At 39.4% G+C, this 16,668-nt stretch overlaps 1 protein-coding gene across 4 annotated transcripts in view; it reads right to left on the reverse strand.

Moving 5' to 3' along the window:
- The window catches only part of MAGI3 (membrane associated guanylate kinase, WW and PDZ domain containing 3), a 110,509-nt gene that overhangs the window by 17,773 nt on the left and 76,068 nt on the right, over nt 1-16,668 (reverse strand). For 2 of the 4 annotated variants that reach the window (XM_081009781.1, XM_081009783.1), the window contains exons 13-16: nt 12,315-12,406; nt 10,009-10,201; nt 8,016-8,204; nt 3,399-3,584 (exon numbers count right to left, since the gene is read on the reverse strand). In XM_081009781.1, the coding sequence (XP_080865907.1) occupies nt 3,399-3,584; nt 8,016-8,204; nt 10,009-10,201; nt 12,315-12,406 (660 nt within the window). Of the gene's footprint in view, nt 1-3,398; nt 3,585-8,015; nt 8,208-10,008; nt 10,202-12,314; nt 12,407-16,668 lie in introns of all 4 variants that reach the window. The other 2 variants (XM_081009780.1, XM_081009782.1) reach the window with 1 other exon arrangement.

Genomic DNA, 16,668 nt, shown 5'->3' on the forward strand with positions numbered 1-16,668 from the left:
CTGACTGCTGCCATCTGGACCTGGTGACTTGTCAGTTTTTATTTTGTCCATTAGGCCTAAAACTTCATATCTTGACACAACTATTTGCCTCTGTTCCTTAGATTCCTTTCCTGAAAAGAGAGATGCAAAGAATTCATTCAGCTTCTCTGAAATCTATTTATCCTCCTTTAGCACACATTTGAATCTCTTGACATCCAAAGGCCTAACCACCTCCTTGGACTAGGGTTGCCATATTTCAAGAAGTAAAAATCCAGGTGACCAGCAGCTAAACAAAAGCTATTTAGCTTTTTTTCTTTTTTGGAAAATTTTGAGCTTTTTTATTTGTGAGATTGCTAGCAGGGCCACCGCCGTCTGCCTCAGCTGATTGCGCTAATCCCCCAACAGGGAAGAGGCAGAGGGCCAGCTCCAAGCACTTGCTGGGTTCTAGTAACCCCAGTCCCAGCTCTCGTCCTGAGTCCCTCACTCTAGCGCTCCCAGCCCTGGCACTACTCACAGACTTTGGGCTGCAGGTGGCCCAAATGGAGCAGGAAGGGGAAGCAGCAGTGGTGGTGGCTTCCTTAGTGGCTGCTGCCAGCCCAGGCTGGGAAAGAGCCACGCAGGCCTGGTAGTGACGCTGGTAGCATGTGGGCCTCGTCACGTTCACCTCCGGCCAAAGCGAACGCTTCCACTTCTGGGGCACAGTTTTAAAATAAAATAAAATAAAGCTCCCCACAAACCCAGGTATTTCCTATAAAATACAACCCCCCCAATGGGGATGTAGGCCCCCCCAAAGAAGACATGTCTGGGATTTTCAGACATACGGCAAGCCTACCCTAGACAGTCTACTATGGATGTATTTAAAGAGCCTCTTGCCATTGGTCGTAATGTTTTCAGCAATGCACTCATTTCCCCACCCCCAGCATCCCTTACTGTTTGTTTGTACTCACCACCCCACAAAAGTTTGAGTTCACTTTTCTTTTCATTTGGACAAAACTTCTATTTTTTGAAAGAAGCCTAATAGCTTCTTCAATTCTGCTCTGTAACCACACTGGCATGAACACTAGCTCCTTCCTCAGTGATATAGTTGTAACCACCAAATATTTTGTGATCTGGATGCTTGGACATATTTCAAGTACACCTACCTGAACTCAACTTTATATTAAGCAATTTTCCATAAATCATTAACTTATGTAACCCACAAGAAAGCATCCTCTGAACCACGTAGATGTCCGACTGCCTAGTCTTTATTTTGCAATCAGTTATTTTTTTTCCCTTTATGTATTCTTGGGTCCTCATTTTACCTTCAATTTTATCTGCAAAACTCCAGGGAACAGAAAATTGGGTACATCTCTAAATTTCTGCAGTTGGCTCACTTCTCAAGCATTTAGAGAAAATAGCAGATTGTGGTGGCAAAGATTCAAACCGAAAGACAAAAGAGAGTACCATGAGTTGTTTTAAACTGTTTTTAATGTTGTATTTTAAATTGTAGTAACCTGCCCTGGGGGCCTTAGGATGAAGGGCAGTAACAATAACAAGAAGAATCTCAATGTCATCTTCACTGAGTAACCATTCTCTCTCCTTTAATCTAAAAAAAATGAAATTGGGAGTGGGGGGAAATGTGAAAGCATTTCCTTGAAAATAATGGATGTTGTAAGTATAAAAGCCTTGACAAGTAGATAAATTATGTCTTTGATATTCTGTCACAAGTCATAACATGTGAAATCAGTGGAATCAATATTGTGGCAGGTTGGTTTTAGGTGATTATTATTCAATATTGTAGAAAGCCATCTTTCTGGCAAAATATCAATAGCAAGTTTAATTACATGCACAGGCAGTAGTCTGGAAAAAAGCATACCAGCAAACTGAGCTAGAGAAGAGCTTCTTTTCAAGTGATTAGATTTTACATATTTATACTGAGCTGTTTGTGTAGGGAAAATACTATATGGGGACAATGCTACATCAGCAGATGGGATTTCAGAATAATAAAAAGTCATTTTGTTACTTAGAGGACTAGGTTGTTTTGATGTACAGTATTTTGCATCAGCCTGGCTGGTTTGAAGGGAGAAGTTAGATGTGACAGGAGGAGATTGCCACCCAATCCCTGCAAAGTGAGATGGGAAAAAATTAAAAACACAGCCCTATTCTTACCTCATTCTCTACCCCCTCCCCCAAAGTTGGACTCTATGAAGTAGCCTCTGCTAGAGGGATAAAAGTTACTTGGTGGGGACTGACAGCAGATAGGTGGTTCTTTCCCCCCTCCTACTTACCCATGTAGTACTTTAAAATCTTCCTTGCCCTGATTTTCACTCATTTTGTAAGGACTTGGCTAATGTCTGGGTAAATGAAAATTTTGCCAGATGCAAAGGCAAGTTTCTTTGGTGGGGAAATTTCAAGTGCAAGCAACCACAACCCATCTAATTTCAAAATGGTGGTGGTGGGGTTAGAGGAGGGCCTTCAACGGAGATAATAAGGTTTGGGAAGACTCATGGGATAGAAAGCTCCAGTCAATCAGTCTCCAAACTGCTAGATGCTTTTTAGGTAATGGTCAAGTCCTTTGCCCCAAAATGGACTGACAACTAGTATGACCGTTTAAGAACTGCGACATATGCATGCCACAGATGCTACCTGAGTCTACATGTAATACTGGTCTGGGTAGGAGCACGAAGTGCAACTCCATCTAAAACAGGTTGATCACCACCTCCCTGGCCTACACCACCTACAAAAAGACCTCTGTCTTAGTTGGATTGAGTTACACTTTGATGACCCTGATCCAGTTCATTACTGACTCTGGACTATGATTCAGTATCTCCACTGTCCCATCCCATTCTGAAGAAAAGGAGAAAGGGAGCTAGGTGTCACCGGTCTGCTAATGACATCTCAATGCAAATCCCCAAAATATTTAATTAAGCAGCTTCATGTAGATGTTGAACAGCACTGGGGACAATAAAGAACCCTGCAGGACATGCCACAGGGACCATCAGAAGTTCTTTCATACCACTTTCTGGAACTGACTGTCCAGATAGGAATGAAACCAGTAGAATACATGACCCTTCAATCCCAAACCCATTCAATTCATTCAGATACAGTGGAACCTTGGGTTGTGGACGTAATCCATGATGGAGGCACGTCTGCAACCCGCAGTGTTGACACCCTGAAATGCCACGTCTGCGCATGCGCAATTTGGTGCTTCTGCACAAGCGTGATTTAGTGCTTCTGCGCATGTGGCAAAAACTGGAAGTGACCCGTTCCAGTACTTCCGGGTTTCCCACAGTCTGCAACCTGAAAACACATAACCTGAAGCGTCCGTAACATGAGGTATGACTGTAGGTAATACTGAAAGCAGCTGAAAAGATCCAGATTGTGACCATGTGGCAGCTGAATCTTATTGTATCTAGAAAGTACAACAATAACATTCTTACCTTCTTCAGCAACAACAGTGAGTGTGACAGTGTTCCCTGCATCTTTGATTAACTGCACAATGTTTTCATGTGAGAGGTCTACGATTGACTGGCCATTCACTGCTGAAATTCTATCTCCCACTTTCAGTTTTCCACAGTGATCAGCTGGACTCCCTTCAATGACACGCCCAATTTTATGCGGAATCACTGAAGAATGAACAAAAGTCATATCAATGTCTCTACTACACACTGTTATATGGGCACTGTTATCCATTATCATTTACACAAACCACTGCATGAGCACACAATGCTTAGTCTACGAACCATGAATCTAAAAAGTCTGTACCTTCTGGAAGGATTGGGGTTATAGGCAGTGCTGTATTACCCAAAATGCAGATTAAGCACGTGGTTAGGGAACCAGCAAAGATGGGGCAAAAATGAAAAAGAGAGGGTTAGTTTTGTTGGTGTTGTTTAAATGATATTTGATATTTCAGAAAAAGGCAGTTTGTGATGAACTCATTGGTCTAATGAGTGACGAAGTTCATTCAGCTGTTGTGGATGAAAAAAGTACTGCTGGGTAGTTCAATTTATCTGTCGACTCTACACCTGGTATTTCACCTATTGATCAGTTATACTAAGATATGTCTTTCACACAGATGGAAAACCTTCCCCATGTTAAAGGTTGCTTTTAGAAAGGGGTTCAAAAGCTTTCTTAGCTGCAACCATGTCGGGCACAGGAAGGGGAATGCACGTAGGGCTGGTTCAAAAGGGCCCAGTTCCAACTGAACCCAGGGGATATCCATTGAGTCTTTAATAATTCAAGTCAATTGTTTTAATTCCAAGACCTCATAATAATATTTAAGATGCAACATCTCTGGGCCGCCCCACTCATGGGGGTCTATACAGTGCTATGTTTCCCCCTAGATATAAAACTTGAATAAGGCTTGCCATTGAATGAAGTAAGGTTCTCTTTTCTTATTCACTTGTTGGTCAGCTACACAAAGGGGAGCAAGATTCCCACTGCCGTGTGGTGGAAATAGGGAAACTGCCCATTGAATTTGAAATCTCCTGTCTGGCAACTTTATCTTACTAGATCTTCCCTTTAACCGCTTAACTATTATTTACTATTCTCCAGTTTTTTGGGGGTGATCTTATTAGCTCTCCAATTATTTTGTAATATATCATCAAGTGATTCTGAGGTGCCCTCCTGCTCAGCTTATAGGTCTGTGGGGGGAAATTATTAAATCTACATGCATCTGTTTATTCTGCCATTATTTTACTTTTCTGAAACCCTGAAGGTCTAAAGCAGAAAGAGACTGAATTCTGCCTAGATCCTTGCAGCTGCTCATATTCCCTCTGTGATTAGCTGCTCACACAACACTGCACATATAGGCAGTTTTTGTTATGATTCCATTCCCAAGATCCCAAGTATCCATCAATTTTTTATGCCTGCTGCTTTTTTCCACACATGTTGTTAGCACCCTGGGTGACATCTTACATACCAAGTAAACTAGAATCACTCCAAACCTTGCGTGGTAGCTGGAAGTCTGAACTGCTTTGTATAGAACTGATGCTTTATTCTAAACTATGCATCACATGAAGGAAACAGATGGGACAGAGGTGTGCTGAGCTGTACTTAGCAAAATTACCAAATGGCATTTCAAACTATGACAGTAAATCTCATGCAGTTTCAGAAAGACACCAGCAATTTGAGATTATCTTATTCAGGCTTGTAATTAATGAAATGGCTGTCACAAAGAAGATGACAGATCTGGCTTCTAGTTTTTAACTCTATTTGATGTCTACCATGTTTTTTTTAATTTCTTCTCAATTTTAATCTAATTAATGTCATATTGTGGCTATAAATGAAACAATAATGTGTCAATATAAACATACTACACATTGCAAAATCGCTACTACTGTTAAGACTTTTAACTGAAGGTAACACAGAGTGGGCTAACTTTCAATTGTAAAAAAGTATCAAAGTGCAAATTGTAATGAAACGAACAATACTTTTAAAGTATTCCACAAACCCTAGGCCTGCTATTATTGTCTTTATGATGCTGAAAAAAATGTTCATTATCTTCCAGAACTTTCTACCAAAGCTCCCCATTTTCTGTGCCAAACGATACTACTTCCATTGGGTCTGGGTCTGGGTTTTGGTTTTGGTTTTTTTTACAGGGGGGAACAAGAATGTTTTGCATTATGCAGCATCAGGATTACACAGAAAAAATGGCTTAGTTATCAAAAACAATTTCCTTTCTGATGTGGTCTAAGCACTGATTAGGCAGCATGAAAATAGTATTTCATATTTCTAACACAGGGCACATAATCAACTCAACAGCATCAGAGGGTGACAGCTCCAGTTCTAATAGTTTCCATAGCAACTGCCTTTTAAAAAAGAGGATGACTCTCCAAGTACTGACCTAGTACCATTGCAATAGCTATTTTTTACACTGCTCCTTGCTACTTCATGAAGTGTACTGTGAGAAAACAGTTTACATACAAGTCATTTTTAAAAGCATAGTCTCAAGAGAAAACAATCTGAAAATAACCATCATATTCTTGCCTTTTTTCTGTGCAACTAAGTGGGGAAAGAGTCAACTATGAAAATAATCCTAAGTGTCTCTTTCCCTCTCTCACACTTTAAAAAATCACTCCATTAACAGCAACCAAAAGAACAGCTATTGAGAAAATAACAGAGTAGGATTTATGGTCAATGTACCCAAAAGGAATCCAGAAATGAACATTTTTCAAAAAAGAAATTGGATGAGTTTAAACAAATCTGCAATTTAATTATCTGTATTTTGTTTTAATTTTATGAACAAATATTACTAAAACAATATTCTGGGAAATATATAGAATTTTTTGTCGTAGTTATTCATATGAGGTAGGGAAAATCTGAAGGTGTTCAGGAGAATATAGCTGAGAATTTGTTTTTGAATATATTCTTAATGAACATGAAATGAACATTTTATTGTTTTGGTACTAGAAGAATAAGGTTTCTAAATGTATTTTTGGTTGACATTTGACCAGAAAATGCGAGGCTTACCTACTCTTTTGCCTTTAACAGAAGCTTAATATTAATAAAACAGGTGAAACTCTTCACATTCACTATACATCAGATCTGATCTGATCAAGTCTAAACATATCCAACATGTAAAGATATATACAGTTAGTTTTACTGACAAGAGTATCTTTGTTCAAGTGTCAAGTAAGGATACAAATCCACTATTGCACACATGGACTCCAGCTTGATTGATTTTCCAGAGTTAAGTCATATTTGTTGTTAAATGCAACACACTATGCTTTCCCCCCCAAAAAAGAAACATTGCAAAAATCTTCCATCTATATTATATATGCCACAAATCTATGTCCGAGGCACAACTAGCTTTCTGAGACTGCATTTAATTTACATAGGGTTTTGAGATGGATAAAAACAGCCAGCAGGCTAAAACAATACTAAGAACAGCAAACTGATTAAACATTTCCAAGTTAAAATGCCATGGGCCTAAGCAATTAAAATGTTTTCACCTGATAAAGAATATTCATCGGGATTGGTTTTAGGAGACTGCCCCCAGAGAAGGCATTCCAAAATCAGGTGCCACAACAGAAAAGGCCAGATCATAGGTCACCACATGGATTAACTCAGTAAACTGAGATGCAAGAAAAAGAGCCTTACCAAATTACCATAAAGAAGGGGGAACTCCTTGGGATACCTCAGTCCCATGCAACAGGGGCCCTGATAAGCACCTCAAATTAAGCCCAGAAAGACACAAGAAACTAGTACAGCTTTTTCTTAAAGCTAGGAAGATATGCTCTGAATAACCAGGGTCAGACAACAAGGCCAGCTGCTTGTTTTTGTACAAAATGAAGTTTCGGAGATACCTTCAAGGGGTAGCCCCTAACGCAACACGAAATAGTCAGTTATGGATATTACCACAGCATAGATGACAACAGTTATACCGTTATTTCTTTCCAGTTGACAGCACTGGTTGTACAAACACAACGAATGTATTACTTCAGAGGAAACAACTCTTAGGCTGTGTATGCTACAGAACAGGGGTTGCCAACATGTTTTGACTCATGGGCCCTTTTACAAACTTGAGAAACTGCTGAGGGCTTCCTACCCATCCACCCATTGTTTTTAGGTAAGGAAGGAGTGGGAAACCTTCTTCAGCTTGAGGGCCATATTCCCTTTAGGACAACCTTCTGGCAGCTGCAGGTCAGTGGTGGGTGGCGTCAGAAGCAAAAGTGAGCACAGCAATGACTGCAAATTACACCTTTGTATGCCACTTTGGCTGCTTCCCCATCCTCCATTCAGACCTTATCATGGTCCAGGGACACATTACAGGCAAAGCAAAAACAGGCTAGGAAGGTGCAATGCAGGGCTGGTGAGGGATGTGGTCTAGAAAGAGGGGGTAAGTCTGGGGAGGAGATGGGGCATAGAGTCTCAAGGGCCATATAAAAAGGCTTGGAGGGTTGCACTCAGCCTCTAGGCCAGAAGTTCCCCACTCTTGAGGTAAAGCCTTAAATTATTTGGGGAGTAAATGTTAAATGGTTCAGACAATGGAAGGATGCAACTCCAGCCCAACTCCCTTGATAAGCAAGGCAGACAACCAATTTTTTAGTACTTACCACCAGGTGGTGGCTTGTTTTTCGAGGTAAGAATCACAAAGCCAAATCCTTCATTCTCCTTCCGTTGCAGCACAACATCATAGGCTTCTGGGAATTGCTTGGTGTGTAGCTCTACTCGGTTTAGCCTAGGAGAGCTGTTCTGCGAGGAAATGGGAACTTGGGGTGATGATTCTTCTTCTAGTTGTTTATCTCCTATTGAATACCACAGAAATAGACAGAGGAATGAATCAGGGATGATGCTCAGTATGTAGCTAGATGTATTAACAACATTTACATGCAACCAATAAATTGAAAAGATATGTGCAGAGCAGCTAAAAGCAAAAAATGGATTCAAAAGTGCACCCCAACACATTAATATTTCAGATCATTAAACAATTAAAGAACACATGCTATGTTACAACTAACAATATAAACATTAATTATGTGTTTAGAAGTGTTTCTCCATGTTTAAATCAACACCAAACTGTGCTTGTAAACATACTATAGTAGGCATTGCCCCAGTTTTTAGCACAGAGAATGCCAAGAGGTTATTTTAAACAATTTTTTATTCATTCGGAAAATCATAATCAGGGCTGATATTGCATAAAGTGCTCTCCAGAAATGTAATCTTTGTAAGAACAATGATCTCATGTGCCCCTGAGTCCTGGAAACAAGGGAACTGCCAGCAAATTATTGTGCCTTTTGAATGGGTCCCATTCATGAGCAACTTAAGATTTCTTTTTCTTTAAGTAATCTCACTGAAACAATAAGCACCAGTACTGTAAAGTACATGCAGCACTGTCAAAATCTAGGCTGGTCATACAGGCTGAGGTTCAAAGATAAAAAGTGCTTTTCTTTGGTCAATCCACTCATACTTTTCAGATGGCCTCCCCACATTCTCAGTCAAACTGATCTTCTCATTCTATAAGAGAGGCTGAGAGCAGCTACCAGGTACAATATAAACCTGTTTGTTACTTAACACATCTTCATTCTAAACAGGAGACAGAGAAGCTGCCTGTCATCTTTCTTTTCCTTCTCTTATTGCTGACTTGTGTCATAACGGGAATCAAAACATATCATAATATTAATACATTAACAGCTTCCAGGTATTCGGAGTTGGGAGGGCAGGAATCAGCAAGATGCTGCTGAAAACCCAACTTTTGCATAATGCTGAAGGAAGGACTGGCCCATGACGATGGACAACATGAGCTGATCCTGCTAACCATACCACTCCCAACCTCCAATGACTTCTAGTTGTGAATTCAGTGGGAGCTCAGCCTTCTGTTTCTGTTCTAAGCCATGACCCTCATCCAGAGCCATAATACCAGTTGCAACAACATAATAGTAACTGCCACCATCACCACCAGTAAGAAAAAAATACCGTTGCCATAAGGAAGGCAACAGTCCACATGGCAAATTGCTGGCATTCCTAGCCACCTCCATCAACTGGATTTCTTTTTTTAAAAAAAAAAAGATTCGAATGCATACACATTGCATATAGCAATATTCAGCAATACTTCTAATGTACCAGATACAAGAATGGCTGGGTAGGCAAAGAAATAAGTGAGCTTCTCATGGGAGGTCTTTTTAAAAAACAGGCTGGAAGCTGACTAGAGGAATGCAATTCCCACTCAGGCTAGTTCAGCAAGCCCTACTACCAGTCTCTTAAATGATGTGAAGCTTTCCCAAAAGCGAATCAATATTAAATATATCATATTTCTATACTGAAAGCTAATGTGGGACTACTTAAAAAAACCCTGAGTATGAATTTCTTTAAAACCTCAATTGTGGTATTAATTCTGAAGCATTAAGAATCTATTAGTATCTTACATCGATACATGGTCGTTTTTACTTCATCACTTTGATTTCTTTCTCATAAATTACATAAAATTGATCATAAGAAGAGTGGATCATCCCTGTAAGAGACATGGAAACACACTTTGGCACTAAATCACTGCCAGGACAGGAGGCAATACCAAGTGCAACAGACAGGCTTGACAGATGTGGCACATACCGCCAAAGAAGATCTTTCTGCGGACAGTCAGCAGCACCTGGCCATTTCGTGCAGCACTAGTCATTAAATCCAGAACCTGCTTGTGTGATTTCCCTTTGACCAGGATACCATCAATGCATACCAGCTCATCAGCAGCACGGAGTCTACCATCTTTTTCTGCCGCACCCAGTGGGATGATGGCTCCAATGTAGATCTAGCAGCAAAGCAGAATAGTTATGCAGGATAAGGAATGCACATACATCACAATATTTAATTGTTCTGGGTTCACCCCAAAATCCCATGTTCCCACAACACTTAAGAGTGAATGCGTGTGTAATCAGTTTTAACAAAAATGAAAGCACCAGGAAAAGTAACATCTGTATCTCGCATTGCAAAACTATGTCCTCTATGGCTGCCTTGAAGCACAGAAGCATCAGCTGGTGCAAAATGCAACAACCTACTTTCTGTCTGGGATGTGTCACTCTAAGCACGTTACACTAGTGCATTAGAGTCTTAGATAATGTAAGAATGAACTATCAAGACCTCAGCCTAGAATACCCATTCAATTTTACAATCTATGTACCATCAAGACTTCAAGAACACGTAGAGATGTTCACAGTTGCTGCATCTCCATTATGGAATACCTTTTCCCTGAAAAGACTGAGTCTTGAAGCTTTCAGAAACTGTTAACGTGCTTTAAGCTAAGTTAGCTTAGATAGTGGCTATGGATAGGGAAAGACATGGTGGTCCAGTCACTACAATTGGGGAGTACTACGGTTTTAACTCAGTTATCTACGCTTAATCCCATGGGATGTGGCAGAGTATGTCAAACTAAAAACAAACAAACTTGATCAATGGGAGTTTTGATTCACAGCTCTGCTTACTTGCCTTTATCACCACTTACAACCCTAGAAATGACAGGATGAAACATTGTAGTCACCCTTTCCGATGCAGAAGGGTATTTTTATACTGAAGAAGGATCATGTGGGGTGTTCTGTGGGTGCATTATGGATTTTCTAGCTTCCCTTTCCCACTGCAGCTCCTTACACCCAATGCAAAACTGTTCCTGAGCATCAGGAGACCTTCCAGACCAGTGTCTAATGCAACGTGGAGGACATGCATTCAGAAAACAAACAACCCCAACTCCTCCCACACAAACGCACTGAAGTTATTTCTGCTCACGTACTGGGCTCTATGGATCCTGGCCCTAATGTAGGAAGCAGCCCAACAATAAGCACGTTTGGGTGTTCCCATGCAGAACAAGAGCAGGGGTGTCCAACTAGAGGAAACAAGGAATGCTTCAGAATTTGTCAAATAAAAAGGGCCAAGCCTGGTAAAGTTTAGCTAAAGCATACAGATGATGTCCTTCCACTCAGCATTTCCCTGCTCCAGCTCCATTGGTTGCCACTTGTGAGGAAAGGGGCAGTGTGAAACATAATGACTTCACTACAAGTATATGCATAAATTCAACTTTACTGGGAGATGTGGATTGCCAACAAACAGGCCTTTAAATGAATCATGCAATTTGGCCCTTCAAGACTTCACAAGCCATCTGAAATTTAAACCCATCACATTTTCAGTGTAGCTGTTAGTTGTATTGGTACTGTAATCTAATCAAGACACAGCTTTTGCAATGATAATTTTTAAATATATATTTTCAAAGAAAATTGGCTTTTGCAGATAAATAAACAACATGCTAATCGTTAAATATATTATGTACTTATTGGCAGTTGTCTGCCTGGATAAATTAATTTCGCCTTATTCAAATTTGACCTTAGCATGTCTGTTCATATTGTCTCTCATCTATTGCTAAAGTTGATAAATATCGCCTCAGTGAGGACTGCATTGTTTTCTCAATTTCACTGTTAAGTTTTACTTGAAAAGCTATCTTCTGCTTTGTGATTGGTAAATGATAAAACTCCTTCCAGAAGTCTTTTACACACAGTGGTATAGATACCCTTCTTCTGATTGCTTCGATAAAAAATGTGTGCAAGACTTTAGGGCCTGGAAATTTGATGGCTTTCATATGGAGAAAGCCAATAGTTCTCACCCCAAATCATCTTCAGAGGTTTAATGAGTTCCCTATCAACGAATCAAGCCATAGGTAAAAGTATTTCTTTTTAAATTTTAGCCACTGATTATCAGAACTTCTGTAAAAATTCTGTTCAAGCACAGTTACACTAACATGAAAAAGAGCAAAATATTCTATCAGTGGCATAAACAAATTGCAACTGAGAAACTAATAAATTAGTTACTTTATATCTGTGGATTAGTGAAGACAATATTAAGGACAAATAGGATTTACAACAGCTAATGTCTTTACTCACTGACTGATCTGGACCATCTCCTCCAAGAACACGGAAGCCAAAGCCAGACTCTTGCTTTCGAAGAAAAACATCCAAATCTTTTGTATTTGGAGCTAGTTAAGATAAGATGGGGAGAGTTATGTTTGCAGTGGGCCATGCTTGCACATTGCGAAAAAGCATAAGCAAAAATGAAAACTTAATTGTTTTATAGATTTTTTTTAAAAAGAAATGCTCATTTCTGAAAGTATTTAAAATGTTAAGACACCTGCAGTATTAAATCATGAATTAGACTAACACCCCAGCTGCTGAATATACATACAAAAATATACATACTGAAAAACACTCGAGCCCAACTAATCCACTCAGTGAACTAAACTGCCATGGGTTAAAATGGCAGCTTGGGTTAAAATGGCTGCAAACTATTTACAAATACTCTGTTAAAGCCTCAGAAAAATCAAAAGAAAAGTTCAGAATAATGTGAGTTACAAGGAGATTTGGGTAACTTTAGTTTTAGGCCCTATTTAGATGTTATTACACCCTTCAGAGAAGAGGTTGGGAGTGGGCCTTCGACTCATCTGCTTCCTCCCACTGCTCCTCTCATCATGGAGACAAATGAATGGCCAAACACCTTTCTGGGTTCATTCGCTTCTCCCATGGTAAGATGGACAGGGGAGGGAGTGTACAATCCTGACTCTTGCTCCCAATACTTCCCTTAGTAAAATCTGGGAAGAGAACAAGACCTCAGAGAGTATAATTATAGTAGGCTCTGGTGAAGATGATATTTGAAACAAAAAAAGATAGGTATTAGCTTTTAGACGAATACATTATCCTTTTCACAAAGTTAGTAAATGGCACTTAGACATTCCAAAAGGTCTAGCAGCTATAAGAATCTACCCAAGAACTGCTAAGAACCAGCTTAAAACCAAACACTTGGGGCACACTTTACCAACTCTCTCAAAACTTTCCCACTTAGCCAATTTATGTAGACCAAAAACAAATTTCAAGTCAGACAAGTGAAGCAGGTTCAGGTTCAGATTTAACCTTTTAACAAATTTTACCATAAGCAAATTTCTTCAGCTGGTAGGGAACAGTGTCTTGCAGCACCTTAGAGACTAAAAAATGTAGTAGGGCACAAGCTTTTGTGGACTAGAGAAGTGAATGGTAATCCACAAAAGCTTATGACATAATACATTAGTTAGTCTGCATTGTTTTTGCTCCAGCAAGCCAACATGGCTAACCCTCTGAAAATTCTAGTGATAAGCTATTGAAAAGCCAGTGATCTGGCTGCCTTTGACAAAGACTGCTTCCAGGTGACCAGGCAGATTTTTAAAAAAAAGTTCTCTGTCTTTCGAATCACAAATAACTTACCTAGGTAAGTGTGGGCAAGGTATGCTAGTAAACAACTGAAAGACTGGGCTTCAGATAGGACAATCTTCAAGGCAAACTTATCAAGGTTATTCTAAAGCCTTCCAGAATTTACTGTCATTAAAATTATGCAATTCCTTGTAGGAATATGATACATATATTAGTATTAATCCAGGAGAACTATGATTTCTGTAGCTGTCTTCATATAATTGCCACACATTTTAATGGGAGTTCATACTTCCCAGCTTGTGACAGCTGAATATTCTGAGCCAGCTTCACTGAGACTTTTTCTTGCACTGACTGATATTATCTCTATACATAGGGAGTGTAAAGTGGCATGAAACAAGACCATATCAATTTATGTACATCTTTTAAAATGTAAAATAACTATGATTTGAATATGGACCGCTGGGTGGTCAAAGAGAATATAACAGAACCTGCTTCAACTAGGCTGTCCCCTCCCATGATCATCTACCACCAGCTGTCCTCTGGGAAGGAACTATGAGAGAGGCAGACAAAGATAACACCAGATGTCTATTTCTGCTTCAGTTGGACTATCCTGTGGGAAGGATCCTGAAGAGTTGTGCCTTTGTGATTTTCTTATTGTATTTTTATTTTTATTATTACTGTTAACAGCAGGATATAAAATATTGTAAATCCAATGTTTCCCCATAAATATTTACAAGCTGCACTAGGCTGTGGTGTTGAAGCACCACATTTCAGCTATCATTTTAATTCACAGTTTATAGTTAAAATTGGTTTTAATTGTCAAAAGAAATTTGTCTAATCAAATAATAATAATAATAATAATAATAATAATAATAATAATAATAATTTATTTATACCCCGCCCATCTGGCTGCTTCCTCTGGGCGGCTTCCAGCAAAATATTAAAATACAATGATTCATCAAATAATAAAATCTTCCCTAAACAGGGCCGCCTTCAGATGCCTTCTGATAATATGCAATCCTGATGAAAACACATCTTAAGGACAGAACTGGTAGAGTTCTATCATCAAACTTCTAATGACAAAATTAGGAAAAACACTGCTGAAGATGGAATAGAAATGAGAAGCCCAACAAAATCTTAATGACAGTTACAAAACAGTAACTAGGTCAATGTCAGAAGCTGACTATAGATCTCCCCTACTTCACATATGAAAATCATTGCTGGCTAATAAGTTTCTGAGGGGCAGTGTTAAGATATTTGCATTAGTATTATCTCTACTGAGAGAAAGAGTACAATATTAACAGCATTATGAGACACCCTACTTCTGGAGAAGAGATCTGTGTCTATGGTCAGGAAGGGTAATCACATGTGTTCCAACCCTCTATAGCAAGCATAGGCAAACTCGGCCCTCCAGATGTTTTGGGACTACAACTCCCATCATCCCTGACCACTGGTTCTGTTAGCTAGGGATGATGGGAGTTGTAGTCCCAAAACATCTGAAGGGCTGAGTTTGCCTATGCCTGCTCTATAGCTACCAGAGGAATAAATTTCAAGGTCAAAGCTCAGGTAGTTTAGAGAGACGGTGACTATATGGTGACCAAACTAATTTTATAATTTGTACAAAAAGAGCCTTCTCTTCCACTCAGTTTGTATCAAATCCCTGATCTTATCTATATGCAAGGATTTTAAACTCTACTGAAATTTATTGCATATATGCTTGCCTACCAGTGATGCACCTTGTCTTTTCTAATGTTTTAGTATGAAATTTAAAAACAGAGGCAGGCAGGCAGCCAGCCAGCCAGCCAGCCATATAATTGCATCTGTTCGTACAAGCTGTTTTAAAGCAACAATAATAAACAAAGATACAATAAAATACAAAATACACCTCTTGCTAAATTGAAATAAGTGTTCTCAAACATCTTACATTATTATTACGTAAGTTTTCACTGGCTAAAGTCCTCTTTGTCAGATGCTGAATTGCAATGTCTAGGAACTAGAAGTGACGCACCAGAGCCTATAATAGTTTAGCTTTAGGTTCAGTTCTGTAATGCTATTACAGTGATGGCAACATTTATTTCCTATTCCTGATGAGCTTTAGCTAGAGTGTGTTAAGACTTCTTAGCTGTTATGGTCAGGTGGTCCAATAAGATACCTAAAGAGTCCCAGCAGGCATCTAGTAGTTTAATGAGAAGTTAAGGGTCCCGGTGAAGCCAATGTTAGGATCCATCATCCTGTTTTTAACATACTGAAGCCTGAAATATCTTCCTCCTTTTGGACCATCCATATCTCCTCCACCACCAGGGCCAGTTTCTGCCCATAAGTCAGCTTTCTTTCCTATGTCATATACTTTCTTGTCATAACTTCCTAATCACCTATACATTAGGGATGATAGTGAATCTGCAATGGGTTACTAAAAATCCACATCTAGCTTCTTCTTCCTTTTCAAAGGCCTGAAGCAACTTGGCATTTTTCACACTACACATTGGACATTTCAGTAAATGATGGGCAAAATAGCTACTTTGAAAACAAATACAAACAGCATTAAATAATGCTGCTGTCTGCTGTAACAAGATGGCTGGAGAACTTACTGAAGAAAGTTCTCCTGGCTGCAGTGTTGTCTTGGATTTCTCTGCAACACCATCTCCTCTGAATATTTTAGTACTTGTTCTAAGTTACTTTTTTCTTGTCAGTGCTAGTATTTTATTTCATTGTCTCTGGATCTCTCTCTTCAATGATTTGTTGCTTCATTGTATGAGCTCCTGCTATTTAGTTCCCTCTTCTTCCCTTTGCTTTCTTGGGCTGATTGGCAACTGCAGCCTACTTCCCCACTCACATCTTTGTTTGCTTACCTACATCTTCCACGGATCATACAATTAAACTCCTGAACTGAAAAATGTGTATGCAGTTATTGATTCAGATAAAATGGCTGTCATCTGAGTGCTTCTGGTGTTTCCCATTTGGGGACAGGGGTCTTAGGTCCTTTAAAATTTGTTTCAGTTAAAATACAAAAGGCTCAATGTATGTGGGTATCTGGTGGTAAAAGCAGTGCCCTAATTTATAA

This window comes from Podarcis pityusensis (assembly GCF_964106645.2).
Source record: "Podarcis pityusensis genome assembly, chromosome: 6".
In the NCBI taxonomy this organism is placed as follows: domain Eukaryota; kingdom Metazoa; phylum Chordata; class Lepidosauria; order Squamata; family Lacertidae; genus Podarcis; species Podarcis pityusensis.